Source organism: Artibeus jamaicensis, unplaced genomic scaffold (genome assembly GCF_021234435.1).
Source record: "Artibeus jamaicensis isolate MK-2021 breed Jamaican fruit bat unplaced genomic scaffold, CSHL_Jam_final scaffold_474, whole genome shotgun sequence".
In the NCBI taxonomy this organism is placed as follows: Eukaryota; Metazoa; Chordata; class Mammalia; order Chiroptera; family Phyllostomidae; genus Artibeus; species Artibeus jamaicensis.
Genome location: NW_026522046.1, coordinates 23,902,342 through 23,917,322, shown reverse-complemented (window position 1 = coordinate 23,917,322; position 14,981 = coordinate 23,902,342). Strand labels below are relative to the sequence as shown.

Sequence of the window (14,981 nt, the reverse complement as noted above, 5' to 3'; positions counted from 1 at the left end):
AATTTAAATATCTGATTGAATGTCTCAGATTTGGGTTCAAATTCTAGCTCCTTCATTCAAATGCATTGGCCTCCGTGAACATCTTGTTCCATATTTGTACAATGATGATAATAATATAAGGCCTGTCCAGAAGGTATCCAGGCAGGTGATATGAAAAATAGAGACATTTATTGAAGATACAAGAAACATTGTACACAGGACAGTGATGCCCCAATCCCCTGCCCAGTCGGCACCTTGGGACCTCACACAGTTCTCCCAATTGCCACCAGCTGCCCCACCGTATTTTCCTGAATCTCATTGACAGTCTGAAATCTCTTCCCTTTCAAAGGTGATTTTAGTTTTGGGAAAAGCCAGAAGTCACAGGGTACCAAATGTGAGCTGCAAGGGGCTGAGTCACCTGGGTGATCTGATGTTTCACCAAAACACGCTGCACGAGACATGATGCATGAGCAGGCACATTGTTGTGATGAAGCTGCCAATCAGCAGTTGCTCATAGCTGTGGCCTTTGTATCATCTGGATAGTTTCCAAAGAGGAATGTTCAAACTTAACACAAAATTTGATGCAGATTCATTGGTCTACTCCCTCAGTTGTTTTGAATGTGATGGCCACAGAGTTCACATGCTCATACTCAACAGCATTTACTGCCCCCACTGACTAGTACAGTGAAGTTGTCACTATTCACACATGTGCATTCCAGTCCACTCTCCTTGGCTGCCAGGTTACATCAGTGTCACACAAATCATTCTAGTTATATTAACAATGACTGGACTTTTTCTGGACAGACCTCAAGTGTACACATGTGCATAATAGCTTTATTCAAATAAAGATAACTTAATAACCTCAAAGACTAGTTTGTTTTTAATTGAAACCATAGGGATTAAGATTGATCCTATGATAAAGTTGAAGAAGGTATAATTCCTTTAAGTACCAGATGAATCAGGCTGTACCTTTCATTTTCAGCTTTCTCCTCTTTTCTCTCCACATTTCTTCTCTCTGTCTTTAATTAAAAAGCAAACAAGTCTTTTAAAGAAGCTCAATTTCAGAAGCTTCTGTTATACCCCCACTCCCACATATTTATACAGGGACAGAGACACTGCTTGTAATTTGCTGGAAATGAAGAAAAATAAGGCATCTCACCAAAGAATCAGCAAACAACATGAAGACATGAAAAAAATATAGACAGTGCTTCTCTGGCTTATGTAGGAAAATCAAAGAACCATGAAATTAATTTTATTTGTTATTAAAATGTACCAGACTTAGAATCCAGGATGTGATTATGTAATTATAAATTAATTTCAGTAGTATGCTCTCATCTGAACTAAATGTCAGCAGTAGTTACGAGACGTATGTTAATGAGCATCACAAAAGCTGGTCTGCTTCCTTGTGCCTCCAGCCGCCCAGGGAGTAGGGATAAAGCGTCCTGCTGCAAGGGGGTCTGCTGTGGTTCTAAGACCCCCCAATGCCTGTGATCAGTTTTATAGGAAGCGACTCTCTTTAACATGTTCCTGCTTAACCGAAAAGGAGGGATTGGAAGGATCCCACAGGCCATACTCAAGGGCGGGATAAACATTAGTACAGCAGTTGAAATGTGAAGTTGAGCATTTCAATTTCAAAATGGTGTTCAAGAGCATCTGACGACACATCTATACTTTAACCCCGGTGAAGTGTGAAAACTGAATGAATACTCCATCAGGTGCTATTTATGAATTATGACCTTCCGATTAAATAGGTTGTTTTGTATAGTTAGGGTGGCACAGCTCATTTGTGAAAAACACCTCTCTGGCATTCACACACTGCTTCTTATTTCTTCTAGTCACTTTATTAGTTACATACGTTTGCCAAGGAAGAGCCCAAGCATACCCACATCTTGAATTAAAACTACGTAGTGCTCAGGTTGAAGATGGATTTGTCCTCAAGGTGACTGCCTCATGTTCAGCCAGTGTCAAACTCAATGATTGATATTTGTGCTTATGCAACAGTCTCATGGAAGAAATGACAATTCTCATTTGTAATTGACCTTTTTCTCCCAAATTGTGATTCCTGCCACTTTGCCCTTCAGAATGTGATGGGGGAAGTTGAGGCAGCTCACGGTGCAGAGGAGCCATTGGGGGGAGGGGTGGCTTTGTCCACGCCCAGTCCGGGGGCTCCGCTACGCCTCCTCGCATATGCAGGTGTGTCCCATCACTGCTTCCTCTGTGTGGGAGCCCACACAGAAAGGTTGCCATGCCAGTACTTACGGTCGTGATGATGCGTTCTCAGGCACAAGGTAGTTCTGTGCAGATTCCATTGTAAACTGTTTCTTATAATCCTGGGCTAAGACAGCAAAGCCCAAACAATTAATTGCTTACAGTCAAGTATCCTGGTTTGTTTTAGAACATTCTAGGGCCTGCAGCCAGGATACAGGCCAGTGTTTACTGACGGCAGTGGTGACATTTCAGTGATCCTGAATACTGCCGCAGCTTTCATTTCACCATGTGGGGCTCTGGGCCTCTCCAGCTTTTGCATTTAGGCCAGGTATGAGATTCTTGTTGGCAAAGGCAAACCCCACTTTCTCAAAGACGTGCTTTACTGAAATCCTCATCGTGGGGTAGATCTCACTTACCCAGAGAAACAGCAGGACTGTGTTGTTGACAAAGGAATTGGCAGGCCACTCGTCTTAAGTATCTCCAACACGTGAGTGAAGCTAAACAGTCCCACTGTAAATCTCCCATCAACAAGCCTCTTCTTGCACAGTAAGCCCCTGAATCAGTTAGGACACTGCAAGGAACAAAAATATCCAACTTTAAAAGCCTTAAATAATAAAGACATTTCATGTCTCAGAACAAAAATAGGGTGGTTCCACGCTGGTTCCGCAGCTCCTATCCCCTCATGGTAGGAAGGTGGCCGGGAAACACGCGAGCCAGCAGTAGACCGTAGAAGTGAATCATTTGCAGCATCGTGTCTCTTTCAGTGAGCGAGCCCTTCCCAGAAGCCCCAAGCTGATATGCGCTGAAGTCCTTGTCCAGGGAGCACCCAGGACCTTCTCCTAGACTTTCCTCCTCTCCGATATGTCCTTTGTTCTCTATGACCTACCCATTCTGGTCTTAATCTGCTCTCTGCCCTCTATCCCAGCAATTTTCAACATTTTTCATCTCATGGCACACACAAACTAATTACAAAAATTCCAGGGCACGCCAAAAAATACATTTTTTGCCTATATGACCAACCCCTTCCCCCCACAAAAAAAACAGACATAATGTTGATCATTCACACTGAATGGCTATTGTTCTGTTGGCCGTTGGCATTTTTTTAAATTTGACAATCTAAGGCACAAGGCCTGCCGGCCAAATCCAGCCCTCTACCTTGTTTTATCCAGCCCAGCACCTCGTTTCTACCAGCAGCAGCACTGAGCTCCTTGCCCCTAGTTAAGGAGTAGTTACATTTATACAGTCCTAAAGTTACATTCAGCCCTTTGAAGGCAACGGTGAGGCTGATGTGGCCCCCGGTGAAAATGAGTGGGACACCCCTGATCTAAGGGAAAACAGGTCAGTGCCCCAACTAAGTAGTCAGGTGTTGCATGTTTTAAAAATTCTTCTGGCACACCGGCTGAAAATCACTGCTCTATTTCTCTGATACCATGTTAATTCAAATCCTCATTAACCCCACCTGTTCTCCCTCCTTCCGGTTTATCTTCTACAATGTCTTTGAAATGACTTTAAAACACAAATCTGATGATGTCACTATCCTGCATAAAACCCTTAAGTGGTCTTAATCACATATACAATTTAATTTCCATTTTTTCCTTGATATAAGAATGACCTGTCCCATCTTTTTTTTAAAATATATTTTATTGATTATGTCATTACAGTTCTATTCCCCCCTTCATTCCCCTCCACCCTGCACACCCCCTCTCCCACCATTTCCCCCCTTTATGACCACGTGTCTCAGGTTCTTTAGATTCTGTATTTCCCATACTGTTCTTGCCCTCCCCCTATCTATTTTCTACCTACCTTCTATGCTACTTATTTTCTGTACCTTCTCCCCCCTTCTCCTTCTCCCACTCCCCTGTTGCTAACCCTCCATGTGATCTTCATTTCTATGGTTCTGCTCCTGATCTAGCTATCCTCTTAAGTTTGCTTTTGTTTTAGGTGTGGTTCTTAGTAACTGTGAGTTTGCTGTCCTTTCACTGTTCATCTTTTTAATCTTTTTCTTAGGTAAGTCCCTTTAACATTTCATATAATAAGGGCTTGATGATGATGAACTCCTTGAATTTGACCTTATCTGAGATGCGCTTTATCTGTCCTTCCATTCTAAATGAAAGCTTTCCTGGGTAGAGCAATCTTGGATATAGGTCTTTGGATTTCATGACTTGGAATACTTCTTTCCAGCCCCTTCTTGCCTGTAAGGTCTCTTTTGAGAAATCTGCTGACAGTCTGAAGGGAACTCCTTTGTAGGTGACTGTCCCCCTTATCTCTTGCTGCTTCTAGAATTCTCTTTCATTTTAATCTTGGCCCCATCTTTTAAAGAGAAAAATATCTTACGTGGAAGTTCAAGACAGCTAATGATGGCTGGAGAGCTGCTGTTGCCGAGATGGGGGTGGGGAAGGGGCTCCTGGCTCAGCCCAGTGGATGCCTCTGCTTCCCTCACATGGAGGCTCCAAAAGCCTGTCCTTGGGTCCTTGGTAATACAGGATCGTTGGTAAATGGAAACACCTCCGAGGCAGTTAATGTGGACCCCAGGAGTGTCAGTCGGGCTAACGGCATAGACTCAGATGGCAGTGGAAGCAAAGGTTAGGAACACGGGGAGTGAGAAGGGAAGAGGACCTTATCGAGAGACAGCTCCAGGAGTTATATCGCCATAATGCCCCAAGTCGTGTAATATTCAGTAACATAACATTTCTATTTCATCTTTCAAATCCTAAGAATGTGCCTTGTAGGAGAATTCATGTTTTGATTGTGTTAGACGAGTCAACCCAATCAGATGGATGCTTGAGGGCAAAGTAAGGATGGTTGAAGACCAAAATACAATATCAAAAATGGAGAATAACAAATTGTTATTGTATGAATTGTTCCTGTTTTTCCATTCTCATTCTAAGGTCAAAGATCTGTGATTTGCTTTGATAATCCTGAAGATTAATCTCTTTCTTCTTTTCAGGAGGCTTTTCATATCAGAAGCCCTGAATTGATCAACATTTCATGTGTTTCCAATTTTGATCAGGGTGGAGTTTGGGGTCGAAACAGGCTTAAGAATGGAATTTCAAAAAGAACTATAATAACTGAATATGCTAATTATTCTCCTTGCTCTTGATAGCAACCTGTATTTATTCTTTATGTCTATTTAAGAATTCAGTCCTTTGTGTTGTTCCATGCAAACTAAAGAGCTATTTAGATGCAATTTACATTCTGTTATGGAATGTGGCTTTTCTTAATAAGGAGGTTACATATTAATGAAGACTAATTGATGAATAATTTTAGCAAATAAAGACATTATCACTTCGATGGAAGAGCTTAGAGTTGCAGCAGGTATTTGCATACTCAGCAACAGCGTCACAAGGGAGGGAGGGGAAAGCAGAGGAGCTGGACAGAGGGCTCCAGGCAAGTAATGAGGGCCGTTCCAACCAGACCGGACTGTCCAGCTCTATTTGCTTTTATCTGTTCTCCTTCAAAGAAGGGTTTGACGAGAGCTTGTCTCTTTGTGTATCGTGCGGGCTCCAGGAGAGCAGGCCTTCGGTTTTGCTTCCCTCTGTCTCCTGAGGCCTCATCTCTGCCATCACGGTAGGGTTTTTCTACTTCTGCCTTGCTGTCTGCCTCTGTCACACCCTGAGCTGACCTCTTTCTGACCCCCAGTCTTTGCTGTCAGACTGTCCAGGCGAGTTTGTACAGGCAGCCTCTTCGTGGCTCCTGGCGGCTCTGCGGGGTCCAGCTGCCGGCCTCTGTCACTTACTGGCTCTTCTAGGCTGTCCAGCTGAGGAAGCCCCCGCCCTACATCATCCCCGCTTTCTTCTTTTTTAATTTGTTTTATTTTAATTGTTGTTGAAGTACAGTTTTCTGCCTTTTACTCCCATCTCAGCCCACCCGCCAGCCCCCCCACCTCCCTCCCGTTTCCACCCCCCTTAGTTTTTGTCCATGTGTCCTTTACACTTGTTCCTGTAAACCCTTCCCCCTTTCCCCTGAAATTCCCTCCCCCCTCCCCTCTGGTCACTGTCAGCCTGCTCTCACCCCCTTTTCAAATGGAGCTTCACAGAAACTCGGCACCAGCGAGAAGCAGAAAATATGTATTAATTGTCTGAGGCATCAAACTGATTTTGATTCTCTAACCTTTTAAAATGTGATGTGTGTTTAAATTAAGAGTAGCAGAGACAAAAATGATGTGGGAAAGTGATAATGTTATCCTAACCTATTTCAGTGACATTGTAGCATGGTTAAGAAAATTGACTGTCAGATTTGATCAGTGTTGTTGAAGCGAACAAGCCATCATTCTCAGAGTGGCTGGAGTCAAATTCGCACCCAGCAGGAATGGTTTTAATGACTGAAGAATCCAGTTACCACGAGAAGCAGTCTAAGCATCGCTGACCTCCTGCATTGCCTCTCTCTTATTTTTCAGGTACCACGTGCTTGATTGCTCTGCTATCAGATAAAGACCTCACCGTGGCCAATGTGGGTGACTCCCGTGGGGTCCTGTGTGACAAGGACGGGAACGCCATTCCTTTGTCTCATGATCACAAGCCGTACCAGCTGAAGGAAAGAAAGAGGATAAAGAGAGCTGGTGAGCTTGCAACCGTCCCTGAGCACTGTCTGCTGTCTCGCTGGGTGGACGGGGGCCATGCTTGGGTAGCCCCTGGGGCATAAGGTGTTTAGTTACTACTGGTCAGTAGTTCAGCACCGAGGCTGCTGCTGAGGTAGCTGAGGCTGGACTTACAATGTTGCCTATCAAATACATGGCTGCTGAATCTGCTCTGCCTCATGGCCAAAGATTCCAAAGGCCCAAAAAGAGCCCTTTACTAGTTTCAAGGCTGCCGAGATCTTGAGGTCCCTGCTTGTAATATCCTGCTTCCCTCCAGCTGTGCCAAACTACTAACCATTCCCCGAGTGGACCCTGTTTCTGATACCTCTGTGCCGGTACAAATGCTGTCTTCACTGTCTAGTGGACAACAACTACGTGTCCTGTGAGACTCAGCTTAAGGGTGTCCTTTTAGAAGCCTCCTCTGACACCCAGGCCCCCCTGGGCTGGGTTAGGTGCCTCCTTAGCCTTTTCCCAGCAGCCTAGGTGGGCCTCTGGGTCACCTTTTGTAAAGTTTAGCTCCCTTGTCTGTCTTGCCTTCCCAGCTGTGAGGTCTCTGAGGCAAGAACTTGTTCTGTTCATTTATATTATCCCACACCTCACTCAGTATCTGGTATAACAACATATTTTGAGGGGTGAAAATCCCTCGTGTATTCATTATTTTCAACACCTAGGGGTTGGGGATATAAACTTACATTCTGGAATTGGGATGAGGGTGGGAAATGTAATAGACAGACATTAACAAATAAATAAAACAAGTAAATTATCTAGAGTATTACAAGGTGAGAATATTACCAGGTGAAAACTGTTATGGAAAGAGATAAAGCAGGCAAGGGAATGGTGAGTGTCAGGAGGTGGTCTGTGTAGGCTCACGAAGGTGACATTGGGACAAATACTTGAAAGAAGATGATCAGTTGGTACTTACATTTTCATGATGAGATTTGAGGGCTGCAGTTCTTTTCTGCCTGTGGATGGGAGGCACCCTTCCCTCTCCTCTCCATACCAACAGCTGCATTGTGTGTGCTGTGCGTGATATGTGGGCTGCAGGCCCGGCTGCCGGGGGTGGGCATGTGCCCTGGGTGTCTGGCCAGGACGGGCCCCTGCTGCCAGGGGTAATTTGCAGGTTGACCCAATCTCTACAGGTCAGCTGTTGCCCAGAACCTAATCAACATTTGAGTCTTCGCAGTAGGAAGCAGTACCGTTGAGTCAAAAAGTGTTGAATTTTATTACACCCTCCTGCTTCAGTGACTGCATGTGATGCAGAATAATTTTTAATGAGAGCTCGGGTCGGGTTTTCTGTTCATGGGATGGAACAAACGATGTTTCAAGAGCGTCTGTCAAGCTTTGATGGGCTGCAGGCGGTAGGAGGGAAGTACTCTGGCTTCCTTACTTGCGAGGACACCATCTCCCATGAGTCCACGGCGACCCTGAACTGAGATACAGTTAGCCTTTTCTCGTGTGAGCGCAGGCAAGGCCAAGTATGAGATACACCTGGGAATGTCATCTTAGCATCCATCACTGTGTTCTGAAATGTCCCTCCTGTTTTACCCTCATTTTTTCATGGCATCCCAGCACCTCCGCCCTGCCCTGCAGGGAGGCCTTGTAGAAGCAAATTTGGAAACATCTCAGAGGAGCTGGATCTAAGCTGCCCAGGGGGTGTTATAGCAAAGCTGAAGTGACCACCATTGGTTTCATTACCTTCGTGTGGACTTTCTCTGACCTCAGCCTTCCTTCCAGGACATCCATCTCCCCCTTTTTTGTGTGATAATTCGCTGCAACCAGTCTGGGCCAAATACATAGTGGTCTTTCTGCCTCCATTCCTGGTGCTGTTTCCAACAACAGTGGCACCGGCTGCCGTCGTGCAGTATCACTCGGTGCTGGGAGTGGCGCCTAGCAATTTACGTGCACTCTCTCTCCCCACTTTATGACGTCAATAATGTTATCATTTTACAACCAAGAAAACAGAGCCTCCAGGAGGCTCGTGTGTGTACGACACATGGCCGGCGATGGTGAGGCCGGAGCTGAGGCCGGCTGACTCTACAGCCCGTGCTCTTGCCCGTCCCACCACGCTTCCTGGCGTGTTCTCATGCTCCCCTGCCTGTAGAAGTCCTACCCACCGCCCACAGCCCAGCTTTAACACTCACTCCTCCCTGACCTTTCCAACTGCACATCGCCCCTTCCTCCTCACCTGCGGACAGCATTTGCAGGTGCCAGTCTCTCCTTGCAAGAATACTGCTTTGTGCTTGTGGCTGTTAGTGCGTGTGGATTTGATTTCCTGCCAGACTGTCTACTTCCTTAGAGAAAGATCTGGATCTCATATAACTCTATAGCCTGCAAATTGCCTTGCATAGAGTATATGTTTAATAACTATCTGACGAATGATAGGTAGATGAACAAAATTCTAATTACTTTAAAGGAAAATAATAATGTATACTATTGAGTGCATGTTATATTCAGGGACTATACTAAGTGACTTATATGGAATAATGCCTATATTTCTCACAACACAGTAGAATATGTACTATTATTGTCCCCAGTTTGCAGCCACGGAAACTGATGATCAGAGAGAGAAGCTTCTCATTCAAAGTCACACAGAGCTAGAAGCAACGGAGCCGGGAATCAAATCCAAGCAGCCTGACCCGAGAGCTGAGCCTTGGAACACTGTGCTAAAATACACACCCATTTTTAAATCCTAATCCTATTTGGGGTGCTGCTTTGAGATTTATACAGGCACAGCGAAAGGCATCTGAAGCTAAAAAATGGATCCCGTGTCTGTCGCCGGTACCTGCACACCTGCCTTTTGCCATTCTCCTCGACTCTCCACCCTAGTGCACCCTACTGTCAATCACTGAGCCATCAAGCTGTTGTTAAAACCAATCCATACATATTTCTTATTGACATTTTCTTAAAGTCTTTTTAAGAATGAGGGCACGAGCACCTCCTGGTAGAGGGTCAGACCTCAAGCCAGGCAGCAGGACTGCTGCTGTTCTTTCCTGGCAGCACCAGGGTGGGGTGAGGGGAGCACGGGGGACATGCCGCAGGCACCAGGTCCGCCTTTCAAACATGGGCCCAGACTGCACCAAGTGTGTGAGGGGTCGGTCAGGCTAATGAGTTCATTCTCTTTCCAGGTGGTTTCATCAGTTTCAATGGCTCCTGGAGGGTCCAGGGAATCCTGGCCATGTCTCGATCCCTGGGGGATTATCCACTGAAAAATCTGAACGTGGTCATCCCAGACCCAGACATCCTGACCTTTGACCTGGACAAGCTCCAGCCCGAGTTCATGATCTTGGCGTCAGATGGCCTCTGGGATGCTTTCAGCAACGAAGAAGCTGTTCGATTCATCAAGGAGCGCTTGGATGAACCTCACTTTGGGGCCAAGAGCATAGTTTTACAGTCATTTTACAGAGGCTGCCCTGACAATATAACGGTCATGGTGGTGAAGTTCAGGAATAGCAGCAAAACAGAAGAGCAGTGAACCCTTGGGGGTCTCAACTGCCTTAGACTAAAGGACTTTCAACACACTCGTCTCTTTTAATGTAGTGAAAGGAGTGGAAGTCACGGTTAGGATCATCGTCCCAGACGTGGGACTCCCCCTCCCTGGCCATCGTAGGTCTCCATTCAGTGATGACGAACAGAGGGTGCTCTTGGCTGACGTAGTTGAGAGGCTGGAAGAGGCTTCTTCATGTTCCCCAATTCTTTCATCCAGTGTCCAAAATATATAAATACATAGTTGTAGACTCACATGTATGAAGTGAATGGCATATGTGCGATATAGTCTCCCTTGTAAGATTCTTTTCAAGACCCCTCACAGGGCCTCCCGGGCATCAGACTGTGTGTCCTCTCTTTGGAGCAGTGAGTGGGACAGGCCTCCCAGAGCTGCAGGAGACAGGCCCCCGTGTCACCTGTGAGCCAGGGTGGCAGGGCCCTTTGCCGAAGGCAGGGCTGCCCGAGAATGCTTCGTCCTCCTGAGCCCAGATTTTCAGCTCGGCTCAGCCCGGAAGTGGATTTAGAAGGGTTTGCTCCTCCACAGCTGCTCAAGGAGACTGAGGGGGCGGGAGGTAGAGTGGCCTACACAGCAGAAATAAATACCCTTTTTCCCTCGCTCCCTTTATTAGTTAAATAGACTTTGTGTACCACCTGACCAGTCTTTGTGCATTTATCCTAATTGTGCATGACCTTAACCTTTTGCCTACATTTTTAAGTAATAGGCAGCTGTTAAACTTCAAAACCAAACACTATGATTTTTTTTGTCTTATATTGCCAAGAAACCTATCAGGGGAAGTCAAAAAATCAAATCATAGTATCATAATTCCTTCCATCTTTAAGGGTAGATAGAGGGAAATAATGGCTAAGTCACCATCCCCCTTGAGAAGTCTGTTGTCTGCACTGGGAGAGGAAGCTGGTGAGGCTACCACCCTGAACTGAGCTCCAGCTGCCAGTGTTTATGCTTTTTGTGTCTTCGTCCCCCACCCCCCCTCCCACCCCTGCTCCCGTCCTCCTATTGTAGTAGCTTTCAAGTGTTTTTCCAGGAGTGTTCAGAGAAGCAGCCTAGAACTGCAGGTGTGTTCCTTGCAGCTCCGCCCGGAGTTCCCAGCCACGCTCTGGAATTTGGTGACGATCTGCTGGGCTGTGCTCTTCCACGGTGGTGGAAAGCAGCAGCTCCTAACGTTTGGCTGCAAATCCCTGTCCCAGAGGGTGGCTTTCCCCAGGCAAACCATGCGGTGACAACAAAGCTGTGTGGGAATCCAAACTCAAACTTGTACTGTTAATCTGCCCAGAGTTATTTTGGGGCCAAGCTTGCTGCTTTGAGTTTCCTATCACCAAAGGCACATTTCTAATCTCAATATTTTTTAAGTCAATTGACAGAAAATACTCAATCATCCTGTTTGCCTGACCGCTGTGGCTCAAACAGCCAGACAGGACTTTCACTGTGTTCCCACACCCCGAGTCTGAAATGCCAGGGTGTCCACCTGGTTCTGTTCTTTTGAGTCGGCATTTGTCTTCATAGCTTCTCAAAGGACCCATTCCCTGGCACCTTCTGCCCGTGGTGCCCTCCCCTGCCTTTCTTCAGCTGTGGAGCTTTTCTGAAGCAGATTCCAGAGAACCTGGGGGGTGGAAAGGTTCCTTTCCGATGACCGAGGGCTGACATCGCCCTTGAGTCTTCCAAACACTTGCCTTTCTTTGACTGGGAGAATCAGTAGCGTTTTCCCAGAGATTTGCTTACTTTTGTAAACTGTAACAGTAGAATTATAACATCCATTTTTTTTAGCTATAGAATGTTCCAGTACAAAATATCTACCACCATTTAGATGGAGGGATTTGCCTATTAAGAGACACAGAACATGTGGATGTGTGTATTTGGGCTGGGGGTCAGGTGGGGTGTGGGAGCCGGGCTGACCGTCGTTGGTGACGGGACAGTCAGGCCGCGTGGCGGAGTTTGCCCGGAGATGCAGGACGTTCTGACTCTGGAGTGTGACCGAAACCCACCGTCTAACTCAAGTTCAGGAATCAGCAATTTCTTCTTTTTCACCGTGACCATCAATTTCCCCTTTTTATTTTTAACTTCACCCCAAAATTCATAATCACAAGAAAAGACATTTTTAAATGCCATGGTCTTTGTTATTGTCTAAGATGAAAATGGTATTTAGTGAAGATGAGAAGGGAAAGCTGCTGAGTTGGTAAACAGTGTGTATTTGCCCTGTGGAATCTCAGCAGATGGTGCTGAGGGCCGCAGTGTATGACCCTTCCTCTGACTGAGGTTCACAGTGCGTTTTCTGAACTTTGCTTTGTAGAATTAATTCACTTCTGCCCTGAACCAAGTAGTATGTGTATTTCCTGTTCCCTTTCTGCCATTTTCCTCTCCTTTTGGCTTGTAGGTTTTTAAAAGAGAAGTTCTAGTTGAAATAGCAGCAGTTTGATTAATACCTGTCTTTACTATCAAAGTATTTTGCCTCCTCCCCTGTCTCAGAGCTCTCCCTCCCAGGCCCTCCTCCAGCTGTTGGGGGTCTACAGACATCACCCTCGGGTGCCCTGTGGCTCACAGCTGCTCCCATTTTCTAGGGACTGGGAAGGGTGCATCTAGCTATTAGGGAAGTTGATTTGCAAAGTTTGCCTGTGGAACTTCCCTAACTAGCCCCGCCAAAGCTTTGGGTGCCGCCCACCCCCTGAGGCTGCCCAGCCTTCTGTAGCCCGAGTTCGCCTTGCCAATAGCCCCATAGTGCCAAATTAGGGATGATTTTATAGTGTTTTAGAAACAAAGCTGGGAATGAATGACCACACGTTTCTTAGCCCCCCAGCCGGGCGCCACGCCCAGGGTCTCCTCAGTGCACTCTGCCCTGCCGCCAGTCCGCTGAGTGGGGGTGGGGAGGCTGAAGACAGGGACAGTTTTTTTTTAATCCATCATATTTCCAATTCTCTAATCAAAGGAGTAAGCAATACTTACATGGAAAACTCGAAAGCTAGTTCCCAAGACCTGCATTTATTTTATGGGACCGATTAGTCCGAGGCACTGAACTCTGAAGTCACTGCTCTAATACACATAGGTGCACGTTGCTGTACACATAGGTGCACGTTGCTGGTAATAGGAGGCCACATGCTCTTCCTGCGTTAGATCGAAGGCACTGGCCTCTTAAATCTTGTCTATAACCTCTTGTAATGAGAGTATCACAAAGAGCATTTTACAGTGTGAAGGAGCACATGCGCTCTGGGTCATTTCAAACAGGCCTTATTTCATACACCTGTAGTGACGTCAGCTCGAGTCCATTTTGTGCAAACGGGATTGCATGCGAGTGATGACATCATTGTTTTAATCCTACCTAAAGTAATTTTAGGAAGTTGGTCACACTATTGAATTGGATCACTGGATAGCTGGCAACACATGAAGCATTCACAAAGGCAGCGGTCACTGTTTTCTTTGCCAGGAAGATACCTTGATATTTCTCCTGAGTTGTTGCCAGATCAAACTCTCTTGCAACTGTGTCAGTGCAAAAGGTTTAGAAAGGGCAACATTTCATTGTACATTTGAAAGTATAGCAATACATACTCTGGATAAGACATTATTTTCCAGTGATTTGGGAAATTTTTTTTCCTCCTTTTAACCCATCATTAGACTGATCTTCCCTTAATATCCCACCCAACAAATTGCCTTAGCTCATCACACCAGCATCCCTGACCCCGAAATGACATGACTGTTAGATACACACTGGGACCTATTTACTGCCCGGGGTGAAATCACTGACATCTAAACTTTTGGGCTAGTCACTGCACACTACAGAAGTGGAACCCGGGGTTGCCCAAAGTGAGTTCCACAGAACACAAGTTCCAAGGACACTCTTCCAAATATAGGATTTCAGGATCAAAGGGGTTTGGAAAACACACTCTCTCAGAAAGTTAGTGCATATATGCATGTCGAAAGTTCTAATGTATTGGAACCTTGGAGGATGAGGGTGGGGAGAGAAACACACCACAGATGTAATTTTAGTTAGCTTAGTGGTTTCTGGAGTCATTTGACCACAGAAACGTTTATTGAGTAATGCTCAATAACATCCTAAGGCGAGAATGTTCCATAGGACCCACTTTGAGAGATTTTGATATATGGAAGTATTACTGTTTTCTCATTCACTATGACTCTTTGTAATTGCCATATAATTTGCAATTTAGAGGCACTAATCCTGTCGAGTAAGAGCCTGGTCTGCTCAGGAAAGCAGCATTAAGAAAGTATCATGTAATGTGGTTATCAGCAGCCTCACCTTGGTAGCAGGTGCCCGACCATCCCACCTGCAGCTCTAACCGTCCTCTCCCTTCTTCCACGTGGGTGATGAGCGGGAGCCTGGCCCACCTGGGGATTCCTCAGGTTCATTCCCAGAGCTTTCCGTTGCTGTTTTAACTTCTCTTTGCCATCCAGACCGAATCAAAATAAATATTTTTACATCACATCACATCACTATGTAGGAGTAAAAAATACTAAAAAGAATAGAAAATGAGGAAAAAGTTATAAAGATTAACATTTATTTCCTTTTTCCTCTGTCCTTCTTTCCAGATTTAATGAAATAATTTAAAATCAATCAAAGCTCATTTGTCCTAAAATCCCTGCCCCATGTTGTCCACCATTCACATGTTATGTATATAACTAAGTTTGTCAGGTTACCTCTTGCCTGAAATCAGGCTTCTTGTCACTCTCAACTTGGACAATAGGTTTGAGAAACTCTGAAAGATAATCCAA

At 45.6% G+C, this 14,981-nt stretch overlaps 1 protein-coding gene across 2 annotated transcripts in view; it reads left to right on the top strand.

The window, feature by feature from the left end:
• PPM1L (protein phosphatase, Mg2+/Mn2+ dependent 1L) overlaps nucleotides 1-10,901 on the top strand; it is a 247,227-nt gene extending 236,326 nt beyond the window's left edge. For both annotated transcript variants that reach the window (XM_037140986.2, XM_037140987.2), the window contains exons 3-4: nucleotides 6,584-6,745; nucleotides 9,889-10,901. In XM_037140986.2, the coding sequence (XP_036996881.1) occupies nucleotides 6,584-6,745; nucleotides 9,889-10,235 (509 nt within the window). In that variant the 3' untranslated portion in view covers nucleotides 10,236-10,901. The remainder of the gene's footprint in view (nucleotides 1-6,583; nucleotides 6,746-9,888) is intronic.
• Nucleotides 10,902-14,981: the final 4,080 nt, after the last annotated feature.